At 38.8% G+C, this 21,202-nt stretch overlaps 1 protein-coding gene across 2 annotated transcripts in view; it reads left to right on the forward strand.

Annotated features, from left to right (window-relative positions):
• LOC139461106 (probable methyltransferase-like protein 24) overlaps nt 1-21,202 on the forward strand; it is a 39,717-nt gene that overhangs the window by 10,059 nt on the left and 8,456 nt on the right. The window contains exons 2-6 of one of the 2 annotated variants that reach the window (XM_071242637.1): nt 1,759-1,841; nt 8,047-8,167; nt 17,964-18,008; nt 18,477-18,521; nt 18,912-18,989. In XM_071242637.1, coding sequence (XP_071098738.1) covers nt 8,093-8,167; nt 17,964-18,008; nt 18,477-18,521; nt 18,912-18,989 — 243 coding nt within the window. In that variant the 5' untranslated portion in view covers nt 1,759-1,841; nt 8,047-8,092. The remainder of the gene's footprint in view (nt 1-1,758; nt 1,842-8,046; nt 8,168-17,963; nt 18,009-18,476; nt 18,522-18,911; nt 18,990-21,202) is intronic. The other variant, XM_071242636.1, reaches the window with a different exon arrangement.

Consider the following 21,202-nt stretch of genomic DNA (forward strand, 5'->3'; position numbering starts at 1 on the left):
ATGGTACTTGTTGTTACCCTGTCTGGCGCTCGACATTAAGGGGCTAAAACAAGGACTGGTCGGCTCGGAGTCAGTATACTGTGTCTGAGTGGTGTATTCATGTTAAACTGCGGCATGGTATCTCAGTGAGCTAGCACTATAAATCGATATCAGTCCGGACTAGTACAAGCAGCCACACACACACACACACACACGTGCATGCACGTCGCTATATAAGTGCAATAATCTTGGACGCGACGTTAAACCAAATTTCACCTCACCTCACCTCAGGTATGCATACAGTTGGGACAATTTTAAAAAAGATGATCCTCATCATGAAATGAATAAACCTTATTATCCAGGTGAAAAGCATTAATATCCAGTGAACATATTTCGTAACATGGAAAACTAATAAAAGTACTAAAAAGTTGTTTCAGTAGAAACCTCTATTGACAGAGACTATTGACCTTTTTCACACTTTCGCCATCTTGGATCGAAAACGAGGCTTGGAGAGCATTCGGTGCTTCCGTGTCAAGGAATCAGTATCGAAATGGCTTCCACAAATTTGAGCGCGAAGACTGAGTGGACCAAAAATTTAATCTGTGTTCCGGTCATAAGACCCGGTTTTCTTGAAACTTGGGTAAACCAAATTGCAAAAGTCCCCAGAAAAGAATTAAAAAGAGCCTATGGCAATTTTTGCGAGGGATACATATTCGATGTTGAAGGTAGGGGCTTGGTTGTGTCGGCAACCCGGAAGTGATTTTTCCGTTTAATATTATCTTATGAAAGTCCTCCAAAAACACACATCTTGCGGTTTTTATAATACATGTGACACCTAGTATTGTTGATTGGATAATCATTACATCACATTGTTTAGTAAACAATAAACAACACTTTAATTTGGCTGTGAAGTTGTTTCGATTTGTTTTCTTATTGATATGAGTCCAAATAAGAACAGCTTTTGAAATGAATAATCGGATTTTTTTCATTGTTTACATTCCACCTGAAGTATAAATATTTTCCGAAACAAAAAAACGTGGTGAATAGCTTCCTACTGTAGTAGCAATGAAAAATCATTAAAAAATATTGGGTGTTGTGAAACATGAAATGAGTAATATAACAGTATGTGTAAAACTGAAATTTAAAGATAAAAAATATATATTGCTGCGTTGATCACTGTATGATTTGTATGACTTCTCATATGTCACATAGGCTGAAGCAGATACCATATTTTATGGTCTCTGGCTGAAATAATACTTTCTTCTGTTATGTGCATTCACCTATCAAAACATAAATTTATACTCACATTTGTTGTAACCTCAAAGAAAACGTGTGGTACTTGTGAAAAAGTCCCTTCATCATCATAAGCCTAAGAACCAGCAGCAACTCACCTTAAGTAAAGATTCGTTTCACAGTTTTCCATCAATTTTGTTTTTCACTGTACATAGTGTACCATTCATGTTCAGTGTTAAACATTACCAGGGAGCTCATATAATGTTCTATTGCCCTCCACATTTGAGTAATATGTGTCCATATGATCTGCTGTGTGACCCATCAACATTCACATAAATCCAAAGAAGTATATGTGTAATAACTCACCATTTTATGGTAACATGAGTCAGACTAAAAGTAAACACATACAGGCAAATTAAATACAACTAAGAATGATATAAATTGTATACATGGGTTTATTTTACAGACCTGTTCTAAATCAATTATATACATTGATATTATCATGATTATAACAGGCAGGATATTCAATTACTTTTATGATTATAGTATCTCCTCAGCCTGATGGAGCAGTTTGCAGAGCTCGAAGCTTCAAGTCAATAAAAAAGAATGAAACTCCTTATCACATGAAGGTGAATAAAACCGAAGGGAAATTGTGTTTTTGTACTCAATAAATTGTTTCATATTTTCTCGTTAAGATACATTTATAACAATTGTGGCTGTGAAAATAAAGTACTTTTTGATGGAAAGATAATTAAAATTCTCATTTATTGAAAACCCACACCTTGAAGAACAATCAATTTAGTGAAGAAACCTTTAGTATGCTCAGGGCTAAGAAAAGATAACTGGGTTCCCTGCATAATTATTTTCAAGTCATGGTTATAATTGGACAAGGCCAATTAATCCTCATAAGAAAAAAGTGCTATTACACTGAGCAGATATTACCACATAAAACAATAATAACAATAGAGTACCAATGATATTTTTCAGATCTGGATCAATACAACCGATTCAACTCTCAATGAGCCGACTTCATGTAATTGTGAATCTGGCCAGGGCAAATCTAATCACGTGATTGGTTTACTGTATTTGTTACAACACTATGAATCCCTTGACTTAAAAACAGTGCCACCTGCATTGTCAAAAACATCGCTGCCACAGACATGGCATGTTCCACAAAGAAGTAAAGTCCTTTTTTGTCAAAAAGGTAGACCAAATCACTGTTAAAAAAATAAAAACACCTGCCAGTGGATCTGTTACATCTAAGTCATCAACAGATACTACCTCTTCTACTGCCCCTACTTCATCTGCTGCCTCTACTACATCTGCTGCCTCAACTACATCTGCTGCCTCTACTAACACTTCCTCTGCTTCTCCTACACTTACTCACTCATCATCTTCCAATGCGAAACCTGTCCCTTTAAAAAAGAGACGCCTTGATGGTTTGAGGTCTATTCTATACAATCCCTTGCCCAAAGACATCAACCATAATGAATTTTCTTCCACTCTAAAAAACATTTGTGGACAAAATCCTAAGGCTAATCAGTTCTCATCAATCATTCCGAATATGAATGATATAGATCTTGTACCATCTGCGTTTGGTCAAGTTCCCAAAGGTTCAACCTTTTCACTTCAACAGCCTCCTATATCAAACATAAACAAAAGTCATATCATAAACCATTCACACCCCTTTCCCCCACCTTTTGTAACGCCTGATATTAAAAGCAAACTGAATGTCCCACTTACATCAAACCAACAAACATTTCTCGATGGACTGTCAGTTTCATCAAGACAGAGTGCTTTATACGAGAAGGAAACACAAGATCAATGTGAGCAAAAGAAGTGGTTTAAACTTAAGGCACATCGCCTATCTTCAAGTAACTTTAAATTTGTGCATACCAGACAAGATAATTTTGAACATTTGTGTGACTCTACTGAAATCCAAAAGACAAACTGAGGCTATGAAGTATGGCATGGAGAATGAGGACTCTGCTGGAGAGGCATATTCAAGGCTGCAGATGCTTAATGTCCATGCTTGTGGAATTGTCATTAACCATACATGTCCATATCTAGCCACTTCACCAGACAGGCGGGTATATGACCCATCTGAGAGTGACCCTTGGGGTTTGCTAGAAATCAAATGTTCCACTGCACAATCCATATCAAATATCAACTACCTTAAGTTAACATCTCAAGGTACATACAAGCTCAAAGAAACATTCCAGCATTATCATCAAGTAATGGGTCAAATGTTACTCACTGGGGCCAGGTGGGTCGATTTCTTTGTTTGGTGCAAAGATGATTACCACTTGGAGAGAATATATTTCAATGAAGAATTTTGCAATGAAATGAAAACCAGGTTGGATCTGTTTTACTTCAACTATTTCATAAATAACATCCTTGGTAAAATCTAAACAATATTATCAGTAAGAGGCAAGTTGACTGATGTAATGAATGGAAAGTAATTTGCCAAGTAGCTTGTACATTTGGAAACCAGACAGACTCTACTGACATATCAACCCGTAAATGTCTATTTTTATGGGTAATGAAGTTTTACATTAGTAATCGGGTTATGATGTGATTCATATATCAGCCAAGTGACATTGTAATTTATGTGTTTCATGAAGGGTGAATTTCTTCACTTCTCTGACATGAGACATTGACAATTAATGTGTTAGACATGTAACCATGGTAAGATATGTACACACATATTCATGAATGATCAAATTTTTATGGTATTGAAATTCTTCAGTTTTGAAAACTTTAGTTGCACTGTTTCAGCATGAATGTATTAATAATACAAGGAAATAAAGATGTTTCCACTCTCCCATTACCATGCCATTCAACTATGACACAAGAACTTGCAAAACTGATTGCATAATATACCATATTGAAGTAATGTACCAGTAAACAATTATCACATTTCTGTTTAATGAGTAATTATCAAGATGACACACCATGATGACATGGTTCAAGTAATGGTCCAAAGTCACCAGACTCTCGGTACAGAGGCATTAGCCATGTTATGTTTCATAAGTTTTCTCTTTGCATCACTTAAAAAAGAGAACCCTGAAATTTGATAATAGACAGCAAACAGTCCAAATTTGATTTACAGATCCTACAATGTTTAATGGAATTATGCCATCAAAAATAAGGTATTCCTTCACTCTTCTGATAGCTCTCTCCACATGTATACGTAGTCTGGATATTTCCTGTGATTTCTACATCCTTTCTAGAAGACCGATAATCATTTGATTTTGAGAGGAAGGGGGGATAATCAAGTGAGCACCAGTAGACTGAAGAAGATCATCAATCAAAAACCCTTTGTCAGCCATAACTTCATCGCCTACCTCTAACAATGACAAGAGACCACTCTGTTTGGTTATTTCCTTATCAGAAATACATCCTTCATAAAGTGAACTGATAAAAGTAATTGGCCCATGGGGAGCAATACCAATCAATGCTTTCATAGTGGTGTGGGTTTTATAATGCGAAAACATTTCTGAATTTACAACCCTAGAGGTTGGCTTTTGTCATTTCAATTCAGCACAGTCAACAATAACCCGTGTTGCAGGATAAGAACATTTAAATTCTGTTGGCATTCTTTCATTTATCATTTCTCTAGAGGGCCAAATGCATACACATCAAAGCAAAAAATACAGATAATTGGCCCATGTAATAGTTATTCTACAAATAGTTGAAACACTGACATTAAACAGATGTGCCAAGTGTGTTTCAGGGTAACCTTGTATTACTCTAATGAGAAACACAAATAACTGGTCAAACAATGACAAAGAACATGGAAATCCACAGTGTAGTTTGTCAACATCAGTGCCTCTCTGAAACTGTGTCCAGGTTTGCATCTTTGAAGCAGTAGGATAGAGCCACTGAAAAAAATGATCTAGCTCATTGAAATCAGCAAAACATGTATAAAAATTGATGTCCACAGGACTGGTAGCGAAACGCCTTATAGAAATTAATTTTGCAGACTGAACATTTACACAATTTTGTAAGCGTTTTATCTCTGCATGTGCAGAAGCTAATTTTTCTTCAGTTGTGGCGTGTTGTTTCTCATGGTAATCATGATCTGCTGTTGGGTGGGGAGTAGATGTTTGGGTCGGGTCATTGGCCGTAGTCGAAGCCAGATCTGCAGTGTCAGCTGGTGTAGGCATTGTTGGTACACAGTCCATGCTATCCAACCTGAAAAGTGTAAGTCACGGAACATTTCATATTCCCTCGTAAATAAAGCATATCCTAGAATAGTAATTTTGGTACCATAAAATATATTATCAGGGATGTGTGCAGGTTTTCCCTCAAAAAGAGGAAAACTTTTGGGGGTTCACATAAATATTTTATACTTTTGATTGCATTTTAAGCAATTGGGTGCATTTTGGACAACACTCACACAAAGAAATGTAATAAGTCAATGACAATAGTCAAGTCAAATAAACAAAGATGGCGGATGCAGTAAAATTTCGAAGTTAAATCAGTTTTATAAAATCGGACATAGCTTCCGCGCACCTGGCTACCCGCCAGGTCTGGGAGCAATACTGCCATTATTATAATAATAATATATTTATACATTATTATAATTATAATACATTTACAGTGTCACACACTGTACAGTACATGCACTGGAATAGAAATGAATGATTAAATAAAATATTAATGTCATGACAAATTATGATTACAACTATTTTAGTGAACTGTATATTATATGTAATAATTGATATGATAATAAGAGATAGTCAAATCAATACCTTCTGTCCTGGAACTTGTTGGTTGGTCTACTCTTTGTGGCACTTTTCCATCTAAAAATACATGGAACAGCTCCTGGAACAAGCCTCTTTTTGTGCCCTCCCAGACCTCTTTTAATTTCACATTGCTTGAAGTGGTTAGAGCATACAAAAGTAATATTGCGACCAATCTGGAACAAAAATAAATTAACATCAATAAAATATTTAACAATGTTATTAAGTTTCTATTATTCAAAATAGTGAAGCTGTATAAAAACATATATGTAGATAACCATTGTTACAAAATCTATGGCCATAAAATGTTAAAAGTAGCATACATAAGGTAGACGTTACCTGTATATGACCTTAATGTATGAACATTTTCAGTACAAGGATTGCTGAAAATAAACCTGACTTGCAGGATAGCAAAACGACCATAACCATAACATTTCATTACCCTGTAGTATCCTTTAATCAAAATAATATTTACATTTTTTTTCAGGCAGCCATAGAGACAGACATGCTTAGTCAATATAGATCTATAGGCCTAGGGCCCAAACCACAAATATTTATTACATAACTATTTCTCAAGTATAAGGTCGACTATTGTGTCAGTGTTACTTACTGGCATTGCATTCAAGTAAATATTTCCCCAGATTATCAACATTTAAATAAATAATACATTTTTTACATAACATTAGGTTTGCTGTCTGTTTATGTCAACCCATTCACTCATCGTGTGGTGAAGTTGTCAAGAGCTCATCGGTGAAGAATGGCTCGAAATATTGAAGTAGATTTTGAAATTACATGTAAACAATTATTATTATTATTATTATTATTATTATTATTATTATTATTATTATTACCTAGAACACGATGTTCTTGTCATTTTTTAGTGAAATATAATTTTGTGGTATCATTGTATGCAACAAATTAGTCGGACTTCTTGTGAACTGACGATAAACATTTTTCGTGATTCGACACATGTACCACTACTGACAGGCTGCTCACCTGGAAGGATTTGGTCACATCTCGACGTTTGGCTGCGATCCATTTCCTCCTGAGATGCTTGTCTTTAGGAAAATTGAAAAAAGACAATTCCGAAGAAACTGCTTTTCTCCGATCGCTCGTACAGATTGCGACAGAACAGTGAGCCATTACTTGCTGTGTGTTGACACTACCTGCAGAAGCAGCGATGCTCTCCAAGCCTTGCTTTCAAACCGGAAGTACCGAAGTGTGAAAAAGGTCAATAGAGTGAATATGTCATCTGCTAGCAAATTTTATTTACTGTTTGTAGGTCGCACTTGAGAACGAGGCTTGGTTTTTACGGGAAAAGATATCCATTACCAAATTGAGGCTAAGCTCGCACACTGTATGGTCTGGGAGACATACTAGCTATGGCGTCAGTATCTCACGGAGAACTGACATGGAGGGTCAGCCTGGGTCAGTGTAATCGTATATGTTGTGGAGTCTGAATAGAACAAAGGCGCGCGAACAAGGACACCATGCTCTACCTCCTCACACAAGTCTGCCATAGCAGATATTTATCATTGTCATTTAAAACCTCTGATTGAACAATTGTATACACTGTATTCTTTCGTCTTGGTGGAAGCTTTCTTTTTTATTCTTCTTTTTATACAATACTACTACTAAACGCATATCTGATAAACAGGACTAAATTACAAATATTCCTTTCTTAAACACTACTTCTTACAGGCATTCTAATCATAATATCATACTATACTTTAGTTGCTTTTGTTGACTGATAAACAGCCCCGAATGGTTTATTCTCTCTGCAGTGGTTTATTGTACGGTAAATAACGACAACGAGTTTTTAACATTACGTACAGCCTCTTTAAGGGTGTTTGTGAAAAGATTGTCAAATCGCTCTCACTTCATATGCGATCTTTCAAGCATTGCATTTATCTACGTCGCTCAGCTACATTATTAGGGAAACAACTCACAAGATACTTCCCTCTCAAAAATAACGTTGTCACATTTACCACGTCATCAAGTTGCGAGCGCATGTTCGAATCTCCAGAAATGACGTCATGATAGAACAATGTTTATATATATAACGTCATTTCGGTTTCTTTTATAGATATTCGCCTGGTGGCTACACGGAGACGTCTTGTTGAGAGGAGAAAATGAAAGTCTCACCTATGGGATTCCTGTTTGGGGTTGGATGTGGAATGTTTATTCTTTTTATTTATAACACGCTGGTGAGTAGCTGTACTATCTTTTTCCTAACACAAATGACGTCATCGGGTATTGTGACGTGATTGTAAACTTTGAGGTTCAAGGTCCCGTTCCACAAGGCGATCGTACGGTAGCGCGACGACAGTCGTTGATCTAAGTTAGAGTATATGAGATGCGATAACCTTAACGCTACGATTATTTTGTGGAACGGACGCCTAAATTCTAAAGGTGGACCGTTGAATAGTATTAAATTCATACGTTTCAACTTTTGACGTATTTGAAGTATTACTGCTTTAAAATGATTTAGATATTATTCCCCATACTTTCACATGGTTAATCTGCTTCAAAACAAGATATTCGAACCCACGACCATGGATTTTTGACAGGCCTAAGGTATGGAACTCTGTACAGCAAATTGCGGCCCCATCGACGACCCTGTGTCCCCCTTATATTAATAAGATGAAAACATAACTATGAATTCACGCGTACGACGCAACCGCAGTTTCACTGCCATCACGGGGGCACCGTTAGCCCAGTCGTCTAAGGCGCCGCGATTCGCTGTGCAGAGTTGCGTCCCTTGGGCACGCTAGAAACGTATGATTGTGGGTTGGAATCCCGGTTCGCCGCAATTATGTTTCTAGGTTTGTCAGCACCATACCTGTGCTCGTGGGTTTCACCGAGGTGGTAAACGTCCTAGACCTGCATCACTTCGGGTTTTCCTCCCATATTAAGCTGACACGCCGTGATATAACTGGAATACTGTTAAAAGCGGCGTTAAACCAAACTCACTCACTCACTGCCTTCACTGGAGGCTATAGTTATTGGAGTCTTTATGTAGGTTAAACTCTGCAGGTAAGGTGATATCTGAATCGTAAATACTATTCATGAATATTTTCTTTGCAAGTTTCGGTGACACGACATTTTTTGGGTCGTCTTTTTATGTAGCTTTGTAGCTGCCTTTTCAGACAGGCTAACTTTGTGTCATTGAGCAACAGAACAGAGGGCTAAGAAAGGTTGGGTTTTATCATTATAACAAAAGCTATCAACACTGTAGGGACGTTGTAAGTTAATCCCCATTGTTGTAGGGATTATCACGGGCTACTGATTTTTAAACTAGAACAATAGCTGCTGGCAAAGTGAGAACACCCCGTATGGGTGTGTGTGTGTGTGTATGTTTATTCATTTCAACAAATCAGCAGTGCGCTGCTTCATCCAAAACAAGGATAAAAAGTTCATGATTACAACTCGCCATAATGACGATTCTGTAACTTCCTTGTTATCTTATTTAACATGTGCGTCCTCTATAAACACAAGAGTTCCAGCGTCCACGCTGTGTCCATATTACACTACTGATCAAAAGAAAGTTTACATTGACTTGGACTTCTTATAAAATGAAAACGAAAACGTATACATATAGAATACTAAACGAGCTCGCGTGTAATACCAATTTTATGAGACGAGTGAATAGTTGTGGTATCCCACGAGCGAAATCTGTTTTACACGTGAGCGAGTTTAGTATTTTATTTATTACTTGCCATTTATAACGTTTTTAGAATTATACTGTTGAGTGTGAATAGGCTGACACCTACACGACCCACGGCATAATCCAATTGTTTTCAACATAATAGTGAGTGAGTATGGTTTTACGCCGCTTTTAGCAATATTCCAGCAATATCACGGCGGGGGACACCAGAAATGGGCTTCACACATTGTACCCATGTCGGGAATCGAACCCGGGTCTTCTGCGTGACGAGCGTACGCTTTAACCACTAGGCAACCCGACCGCCCCTTCAACATAATAATGCTTCAAACACGTCAAAAATTGAAAATACCATCCAAGGATCTATCTTAAGAATTCAGGCGTCCGTTCCACAAAACTATCTCAGTGCGAAGGTTATCGCAGCTCACATATACTGAGTCAAATTGAAAACTTCACATTTTTAAATGTAATCCCATATATGATATACAACGGACAAATGTATCAGAGAAGGTAAGGGTTAATCATTAATGTCCAAAGAAGGATTTTAATTAACGGTGGTAACCATAATTTGTTCCAAGCACCTACGGTATTCGGTAATAACATCAACAGTTTAAATCATAAGTCCCAAGCACGAGAATATGATGGCACACAAGTTCAGTAGCGTGTATGGCCACCATGTGCGTTGACAACTGCCACACAACGCCTCCGCATGGACCTTATGATGCTTGTAAACATATGATTGGGAAGACGACACCATTGTTGCTGCAAAATGGTGTCAAGATCTTGCAAATTCTGTGGTTGGTTCTGGAGAGTGCGCATACTTCTGCCAAGAGCATCCCAGACGTGTTCAATGGGATTTGAGGTCGGGAGACCTTGACGGCCAGTCCATGACGTTGACTCCCTCATTCTGAAGGAAATTCCTTGTCAAAATTGCTGTGTGGGGTCTGGCATTGTCGTGTTGGAAGATCAAACCGGGTCCATGTGCTGCCATAAAAGGCAGAAGTTCTGGTGCCAGTACCTGGTCGCGATAACCAGCAGCGTTGAGGTTGCCACGGATGACAAGAAGCCTGGAACGTGCATTGCCACAGAAAGCACCCCACACCATGACACTTCCGCCTCGAAATTTGTCAACTTCCTGTACACAACACTGGGCGTAACGTTCATGACGGCGCCTCCACACCCTCGCCCTACCATCAGCAAATCGAAGATTAAATAGGGATTCATCACTGAAGACGACTTGATTCCAATTCCTCTGAGTCCATCGTAAGTGTCCCTGTGCCCACAATTGACGTTGACGTCTGTGTAATTGAGTCAGAATCGGCCCGCAGTATGGCCGTCGTGCTTGAAGGTGGGCAGTTCTCAGACGGTTTCGAACAGTTTGCGCACTCAGTCTACCCCTAAACAGTTCATTTCTGGTTGCTATAGCGGTCAAAAATCGGTTACAGAGGTGACGTAAGACAATCTGACGATCCCCTGCATGTGACGTCACACGTGGTCGACCTGGCTGAGGGCGATCAGCGGTGGTACCCGTTTGCTGTAGAGGCGTCTATAAATCATAAACAGTCCGTCGACTACAACCCATCGTCCTTGCGACTTCAGCTACGGACGTTCCCGTCTGCAACATGCCGATAGCACGTTCACGTTGCTCATTTTGAAGGCGTGCCATGACAAATGGCCGTAAAGACTTTTGTTTTCTTGTGTTTTTCTTTTTTTGTTAATGACTGCTAACAAGTATGGCTGAAAACACTTTTGTCACTATAGAACTGTGCACATGATTTTGATCGATTCACCTGCACAAAAACGGGTGTTATCTGAAGACACTACGTGGCCATTACTGTTTAAATACACAATAAGGGCCCACAATGATAACTGGTCAAAATGTTAAAATTTTAGGATTGTAAAGTTTTTAATTTGGTTCAGTATACTTTAACTTAGACCGTTGCGCTACACTACGATCGCCTTGTGGAACGGGGCCCTGCACCTCAAAGTTTACTTAAGAATTGACCTTCACTTTGTGTGAGTTCATTGGAGTATGAACCTTCATAGAGTGAGGGCCAAACTGTATGAACGTCGGAGCTTGTGAAAGTCAATTCTTATACTTTTTTATCACAATTTCTTACCTCCAAGGATGTAGGCCAAGATCTAAACACAATTTTATTTAGTACGTGTGACTCCATGTTTACACTGACAGACAAACAACAACCAGCTATATCGTGGAATAAAATAGTTCCCCCAAAGGAGAGGTGACATGAGCGTATGGATGCACAACTTGCTCTTCAGAAACATCTTACGCAACACATGTGTTCAATTAATATCCCCATTAGATGAGAGAGATCTGTAAAGAACTACCCCAGTAAGTCAGTCACAATGACAGCGCGTCGTAATACATTTACATCAAGTACAAGACGTCAAAATGGCCGACACAAAAAAACGTGACGGGAGGATTTCCGAAGTTGTTAATGAACCTGTGGTGGTTACATGTGTTAGTCATCATTGATCAACTGACCGATTATTGAAAGGTGATTAAAGATGCGTCCAACAGACACCGGGGTAAATTCGTAGATTACTGGAGACGGTCACTGTCAGCCTAGACACAGATCGAGTCGATACTGACGATAGTTTGGATGTGCATTTTTTTGTTTGTTCTTTTGGATGGGCCTTAGCGAGGAAATTCGTGAACAATCATGCAGCCAAGTTCTCTTACGTTTCTTAATGTATACTGGATTAAAGGTTCTAAATGATCAGAAATAATGCTTATGTATGTTTTCGTGCTAGGGAATTCCTAGGGGTTTCCCCAGGAATGTGGAAGTAGTCCGTCAGTGTTTACGTCATTTCAAGAACAAGGTCTCGTGAAAAACGTATGAACGTCAAATTGTGTCGTTCATACACTTATGAACGTCAATTTCGCGGTCATGTGACCGACCTCTCGTCCAATGGAAAAGCCGTATATCGTGTAAACGTCAAATTAAAAAAATATAATCACGTCACAGTACCCGATGACGTAATTTGTGGAATTTTGTTGCAAGATCCATCGGCAAAACAATGCCATGTGACGTCAGCCTAGCAACAATGTTGCTGGGGTCATCGAGTGTGCATAAGCTCCTCTCAGTGATCTATCGTCTCCACCCGCAATGTCGGTGAATAAGCCAAGGGATGTCGAGAGCTTTCAATATTTGTTCGTAAAACGTGTTCCGAGAGTACATAAGCACGCGTTTTGTTATTACACAATGTGTAATACAGCTGTATGTTTATTAAACGGGTGATCTCTTCACGGGCAAGTAATAAACATATTATGTTTACATATATTTTGAAGTTATAGTGCAATAGGCCAAAACAAAATGAAATATAACACACCTGGTGTCAGAACTGTTACTTTTCACACAAAAACCCCAAAACACAGTGTGAACACTGCCACATCACCTCTGCATCAATATCGTGTATGCTTGCCGTAAAAGGCAACAATGCTTGTTGTAAGAGGTGACTAACGGAATCGGGCAAATACACATTCAGTTGTACCCTTCAAAAAGGTATGTTTTAAGTCCAGACTAAAACACAGGGATATTAGTTGCACTTTTGAGGCTGAAAGGAATGGAGTTCCATAGAAGGGCACCATCATAAGAGAAGGATCGAGCACCGAGGGACTTTAGTCTGTAGTTTGGTACAGACAGGAGGTTGATCATGTGATCGGAGATTTCTGGTAGATTTGTATTGGAGAAACATTTCTTGAAGATAGGCAGGGCCAGTGTTATAAAGAGACTGGTAGTTAAGAGAGGATTTTAAAAATCAATCCTCTCGCAGATTCACAGCCAATGTAATGACTTCAAGATGGGGGAGATATGTGACCGAAGCTTTGCGCTTGTTTCTTTTCGGGCAGCTCTATTCTGTATCTTCTGCAGTCGGTTCAGCTGATCCCCCGATATTCCCACAAGTAGGCTATTGCAAACGAGTCAGGATGAATGACCCTGCAAGGGAGGATGCAGCATCAGCAGTGAGAAGCTGACGGATTGATCCAAAAATTCTCAAATGAGAATGACATGGCTTACAGAGAAAAGTTACGTGTGTTTCCATAGTTGGGGAGGATTCAATACAAACACCAAGGTTTTGACAAGTGAGGAAAAAGGAATCAAGGATTGTCCAATTGTTAGGTGGGTTTGCTGAGATTTATATTGGCTCGAGGGCGGAGCGATTAGAATTGCTTCTGTTTTATCATCATTCAGCTTAAGCATGTGGGAAGTCATCCAGGATTTGACATTTTTTAGACAGATTTCCATATTCTTCAAAAATGAAATCTGATTGTCGAGAAGGGATGAGCTGAGGTGAAAAGGGGGTTTAACGTCGCGTCCAAGATTATTGCACTTATTATTGCACGTGTGTGTGCGTGTGTGTGCGTGTGTGTGGCTGCTTGTACTAGTCCGGACTGATGCCGATTTATAGTGCTAGCACACTGAGATACCATGCCGCAGATTAACATGAATACCCCACTCAGACACAGTATACTGACTCCGAGCCGACCAGTTCTTGTTTTAGCCCTTTAATGCCGAGCGCCAGACAGGGGAACAACAAGTATGACGCGCCCGGGGATCGAACCCCGGACCTTCCGCACTCCGGGCGGACGCTCTACCACTAGACCACGGTGGCGGTGTCGAGAAAGGGACTGAAACTATCAACCAATTGTGAATCCTCTCCATAAAAGTGATGAGCCACATGCTCTGCTGACATCAAATGCCCGAGTAAATGTCTAAGGTGAACAAGATCGGTCCCAGCACAGATCCTTGAGGCACACCACATGTGAGACTTGTTTATCTGGACTGACTGTGTACTGTATGTCAGGTTCAATGAACACCACTCCAGGACAGCTGCTCCAACTATAGTCATTTTCCCAACGACACAATAACCTTGCATGGTCTATGCTATCAAGAAGGACTAAATGAAGCGCAACGTGGAGACATATTTGTTACTGGTAATTGATACACCGCATGGCGGATATATGTAACCACTGATTGATGTGCCACAATGGCGGTCACAATTCATTCCGTGCCGTCATGCACATGTGTGTATTCTGTCTCGTTGGACACAGGAATTACTTCAAAGCAGTCTAGACGTACAGAAATAATTTGCTCAAACACTGTTTTTCAAAATCTTTTGGGATATCCACAACGTCAATCTCAATCTCACGTCAGTAAGTTCATTGTCTGTTTACCTACCCGACCAGTTGTTTTCCGCGCTTCTGATTGGTTGAGTTTAATTAGGGGTGTCTCCTAAGGTATGTTTGACACTTTATTGACAGTGTTGAAAATGGTGTTAACGTTGTCACTTATATGTATTCAACCGCCAATTGGGATTTTTAGCACATTGTGATATTTGTTTCTGATGTTCCTCTTTTCAAGTAAATATTACACTGAATTTATTTACGAGGGTTGACTGTTATTTTTGTTCGGTTCATCGTGCAATGTAAAACAACGAGTGAGTGAGTGAGTTGGGTTTAACGCCGCTTTTAACAGTATTACAGTTATATCACGGCGTGTCAGCTTAATGTGGGAGGAAAGCCCGAAGTGATGCAGGTCTCAGACGTTTACCACTTCGGTGAAACCCAAGAGCACGGGTATGGTGCTGACAAACCTAGAAACATAATCGGGGCGAACCGGGATTCCAACCCACAATCATAGGTTTCTGCCCAAGGGACGCAACTCTGCACAGCGAATCGCGGTGCCTTAGGCGATTGGGCAACCCGTTCCCCCGTAAAACAACGACAACAGCAAAAACAATTATGACTACACAAACTATGCTTACATCTAACCATAAATGCAAGAACTTGACTATTTTAAAGAAAACAATTGAATTTGTATTAATGTAGCAGTTTCGTGTATGTCTTTTCAACAAACACGTGTTACGGGGTTGAGGTCTGTATTGAGATGCCTTTTGTGTAAGATCAAAGATCTAAGATATCAGACACCCTGAAACATATAATTATATCATAAATGATAGGTAAAACATTATCATCTATGCCAGATACATAGCATAGTCTTAGACAAATTTAAACAATGACATGCACACCCTGTAGGTGATAGAAGGGTGTGGATCCCCATAGTCACGCTTATGGCAACACCATAGTCATTGATCTGAATAAATAATACATAGACTAAAACACTATTTAACACTATTTGATATATTGAACAAGATAATACACACATTTTATTTACAATGATTCACATGTATCACACCTGAATCTGTACATTACAAAGCTTTTTAAAACATTCTATAAGTAAATCACTTTCACACATATTTCATTACTTCGGGCTTTCCTCCCACATCAAGCTGACACGCCGTTATATAACTGGAATACTGTTCAAATGGGCGTAAACCCAACTCACTCACTCACTCAATAGGCGTTAGCTTAGCCAATCAGCATATGAATCTTCTGGCCATGCGGCAGTTTGTAGGTAAAACAGGTCAGATACACATTGTTAAAGCTGACTGAAACTAACAATGAGTTATTCATAAGAAATATATGTACAAACCTGACGTGAAATTAAAACAAACATATACAAAAACTACGTTGGCAACATTATGTTTTTTAGGGGAATATGGTTATGTTTTTTATCGCTGAAAGTTTAGCGGCAGAATTCTGGTAATTGTACCGCAGAATTGTAGTTATTTTACCGCAGAATTCTAGTTATTTTACCGCAGAATTCTAGTTATTTTACCGCAGAATTCGTTTCATTAAATATTTCCTCAGGGGTCTGTAAAGAGAACACAACGTTTTCACTATCACAGGTATTTCAATTTTTGTTTATGTCAACTACGTTTATGTAGCCTGAGTTGAGCTTGACAACATATTTAAGATGATCCTTAGAATTGTACCAGACCATTTAATGACAAATTCCCTTGTATGCGATATATACTAGCCACATAAAGAAACTGCACGGAGAAAATATATTCTGGATTGAAATACAACACAGCAAGAACAAAATGATGCAGACGCTGTAGCAGCTGAATGATCGGACCATAAGAAAATGTCTACGGGACCTGAACAACATCTGCTACGATGACGTCAGAAGATCAAAATGGATTAGGCATTGGAAATGTGTTGCCACCTGTTGTTGCCTCATTCCCGCTCGGATCGATCCAATGGCTTCATGACGCTGTGCAGCTGTCAATCTTGGCATGATTTGCTTGTGATATGCTTGTGTCTGCGCCTGAGAAGTTTTGAATTTTTGAATGACCACAGATCATGCTTTCCAAAGTGACAGCGAATTTGAGTTGCACATGCTGTGTACAGCTGCACAGGATGCACGTGCAGTAACACATTGCACGTCCATAGGCCCCCATCAATGACGTCATATGGCATGGCACGTGCATGAGCGTTTGAATGTCTCCAATAATAGCTGTGTTCAAACCTATATTTCATATATAGACGGTGTGCCCTTATATCTATATTTTCTCCGTGAACAGTTTCTTTATGTGGCTAGTATATTTTAATGCGTGACATTAGAACTGAGATATTATTACATTTAATGACAAGTTCATCTGCATGCGATATAGTGTATACTCCACATCTTGGTGAAAACATCAGGTACAGCTTAGATTAGGCGCTTTACTATTTTAATGCATGACATTATAACTGAGCCTTTATTACATTTAATGACAAGTTCCCCTGCATGCGATATAGTGTATACTCCATATCTTGGTAAAAACATCAGTTATAGCTTAGATTAGGCGCTTTACTATTTTAATGTATGACATTATAACTGAGCCGTTATTACATTTAATGACAAGTTCCCCTACATGCGATATAGTGTATACTCCACATCTTGGTAAAAACATCAGGTACAGCTTAGATTAGGCGCTTTACTATTTTAATGTATGACATTATAACTGAGCCTTTATTACATTTAATGACAAGTTCCCCTGCATGCGATATAGTGTATACTCTATATCTTGGTAAAAACATCAGTTATAGCTTAGATTAGGCGCTTTACTATTTTAAGGTATGACATTATAACTGAGCCTTTATTACATTTAATGACAAGTTTCCCTGCATGCGATATAGTGTATACTCCATATCTTGGTAAAAACATCAGTTATAGCTTAGATTAGGCGCTTTACTATTTTAATGTATGACATTATAACTAAGCCTTTATTACATTTAATGACAAGTTTCCCTGCATGCGATATAGTGTATACTCCACATCTTGGTAAAAACATCAGGTACAGCTTAGATTAGGCGCTTTACTATTTTAATGTATGACATTAGAACTGAGCTATTATTACATTTAATGGCGATGGTTTTCTTTTTAAAAATAGCATGAATTTACAAGTTCGAATCACTTTTTTTTCAGCCTCAAGTCGCTGTACAGAATGATAGTACCACTAACCATCTCAAGGTGACCTTCCCACTCTATTCATGAATCTTGTTATATACTCGTAACTCAGTGTAGAGAATATGGTACGCTCTTTGAAAAACAATTATTTGTTCAAAGAATGTTGAAAAATATTAAATGGCCTCACATTATAACTGAGCCTTTATTACATTTAATGACAAGTTCCCCTGCATGCGATATAGTGTATACTCCATATCTTGGTAAAAACATCAGTTATAGCTTAGATTAGGCGCTTTACTATTTTAAGGTATGACATTATAACTGAGCCTTTATTACATTTAATGACAAGTTCCCCTGCATGCGATATAGTGTATACTCCACATCTTGGTAAAAACATCAGGTACAGCTTAGATTAGGCGCTTTACTATTTTAATGTATGACATTAGAACTGAGCTATTATTACATTTAATGGCGATGGTTTTCTTTTTAAAAATAGCATGAATTTACAAGTTCGGATCACTTTTTTTTCAGCCTCAAGTCGCTGTACAGAATGATGGTACCACTAACCATCTCAAGGTGACCTTCCCACTCTATTCATGAATCTTGTTATATACTCGTAACTCAGTGTAGAGAATATGGTACGCTCTTTGAAAAACAATTATTTGTTCAAAGAATGTTGAAAAATATTAAATGGCCTCAGGTTTTAAACACAAAACACTTTTTGACTTGACATGAAAATGTGAAAAAATGTTATATTTGGGATACCCGCCCGGGCATTGTGTGTTCATTGACATGATGAATTGTGCTGTGATTGCCATAAATAAAATGTGTAATTTCTCGTTTCATAGAGAACATAATGAATGTCTGAAAGCTGACATAGAATTAGAAGATTCTATCTTTAACAAAAGTCCAGACTCTTCAACATATTCAACCAGAAGCACTGTAATCGTAAAGTCTTTACTTCAGCACCGAAAATCAAATTGGACGTTGCATGCAGAAAGAAACATGAATGGACCACTCAAGAATCTTCGCCAGCAGGGACAGGTATAGCACCACCTTTCATTATCTCTTATGAGGCGGCACATGTGGCCCTGTAATCTGAGGAGTTCAAATGTGCTGTGCAGAGTTGCATCCCTTAGAGGTGCCGAAAACCTGTGATGTATTGAGGAAAACACTTTCCCTCGGTTTTGGTGGACAGAGCATGCCCTGGGGAAGGGAAAAAACCAAGGGTGCGAAAAAAGAAAATTAAAACAACATTTATCAACATTATTATGTTTCGAGCATACTTTCCATGAACCTTAGGAAACGCACGTAAAATATCTGTTGCTGGTGTACGGATCTTGAAAAGGACATTCTAAAAACCAATATGGCTTATCAACACCTCTGTAGCCTCGCGGTACACTCACTGGGGTACTGATATGAAGGTTGCGAGTTCGATTCTCGGGAATATAAAGAAAACATTTGTCACTTGATTTCACATTTCATTACATGTTACAATCTCAACGGAAGTTACATTAATATAATACCCAGGACATTATATAAAATCCCTGGGATATTGTAGCAAATATGACTTGAATATTCTATAAAATCCCAGGGACATTACAACGTACCTGTTTATGAGATTTAACCCGACTGGAAAGTAAAACCTCACAATAGGTTCTAATGCCTATAGAAAGAAGTCTCTTACTTAAAGTACTCATGGAAATGAAAAAAAAGCTGTTTTGCTGGATTAAATAATCGACACAAAGCATTACGTAGATGTAAATACGAAATAACAAAACAACTGGAAAAGTACTTGTCTGGATTTGCTAGATTTATCTCAGTGCTCAATACAAAATGTACTTTACAGGAGGTAATTTGTAGGCACTTTCAACATTCAAAAATAAAACTAAGTCCAAATTGACATGGCAGAAACAGGCTATAGGCATTATGCAAATTAGACTGGAAAAAGGTTATCATAACAACAATAATAATAACAGCTATGTGTATGTATATAATAATAATGACATGTAAGTTGTCCTTTGAGAAGGGAATATGTTACTTTTGATATTTTGACGATGATTCACTATCCCACAATGCCACTCACAAATTACTAACCACTGACAAATCACATGCACGTGGGTTTCAAGCACCTGTTTTCACCTGTGTCATAGGTCATGGGCATTCACCTTGATCTACTAACACCTGGTTATGCTCAATCTCACAAAAGTCTGTTTTGTTCATATTTTTACACACTTTTACGTGTAAAAAGACATAAAAACCTTTGATACGCTGTATTTGTGCCAAGGCCCAATTAGTACTAATTGAGTTGTTTGAATATTTATATATTTTGTATATTAACTGCATTTATTTAAAATCTGAGATCGAAAAAACAGTTTTTTTTCATTTCCGTGAGTACTTTAATAGCGATCCCAATGAATAGGTTTATAACTGGGGTTCTGATCCTGTGTAGTCTTGGTGATGTTTTGGTTTGTCGGGACTATGGCCATGTTCATGAGTTCCATGTTGTAAACGCTTCGGGCTGTGCGGAATTGCGTCCGTGAGTCGTCCCAGGAAACTATGATCCTGGGTTCGAATCCCTGTTTGCTCGCGGGTTTCACCAACGCGAACGCCCCGTGACGTAACTGAAATACAGTTCAAAACTGCGTTAAACCAAAATAGCCCACTTACTTGAAGGTCATATAATCTGGTTTAAGGTAACTTGGAACATCATTCGGTGGCACGGGTGGCCCAGTCGTCTAAGGCGCTGCGATTCGCTGTGCAGAGTTGCGTCCCTTGGGCAAGCCAGAAACCTATGGTTGTGGGTTCGAATCCCGGTTAGACACGATTATGTTTCTAGGTTTGTCAGCACCATACCCGTGCTCGTGTGTTTCACCAAAGTGGTAAACGTCTGAGACCTGCATCACTTCGGGCTTTCCTCCCACATTAAGCTGACACGCCGCGATATAACTGGAATACCGTAAAAAGCGGCGTTAAACCAAACTCACTCACTCACTCACTCACTCACTCACTGGGACATCATAGGAAGAAATACCAAGGATCACAATCAGGGCACACCTAGGTTACCAAACCAAAAAAACCTGGATCCTGACACAGATAAGGGATGCAACTCGGCACATAGGGGTTCTTTGTCATACACCATTTGCTCACTAGACTCCCTTCTCTCTAATGACGCCATCTTCATGTAAACATCAGGTTGATTCATTAAAAATTCAATGATCGATGAGTGATCGATTTGTCTATCAAGTCGTACAGGG

This window comes from Haliotis cracherodii, unplaced genomic scaffold, assembly GCF_022045235.1.
Source record: "Haliotis cracherodii isolate W230 unplaced genomic scaffold, xgHalCrac1.p SCAF_14, whole genome shotgun sequence".
In the NCBI taxonomy this organism is placed as follows: domain Eukaryota; kingdom Metazoa; phylum Mollusca; class Gastropoda; order Lepetellida; family Haliotidae; genus Haliotis; species Haliotis cracherodii.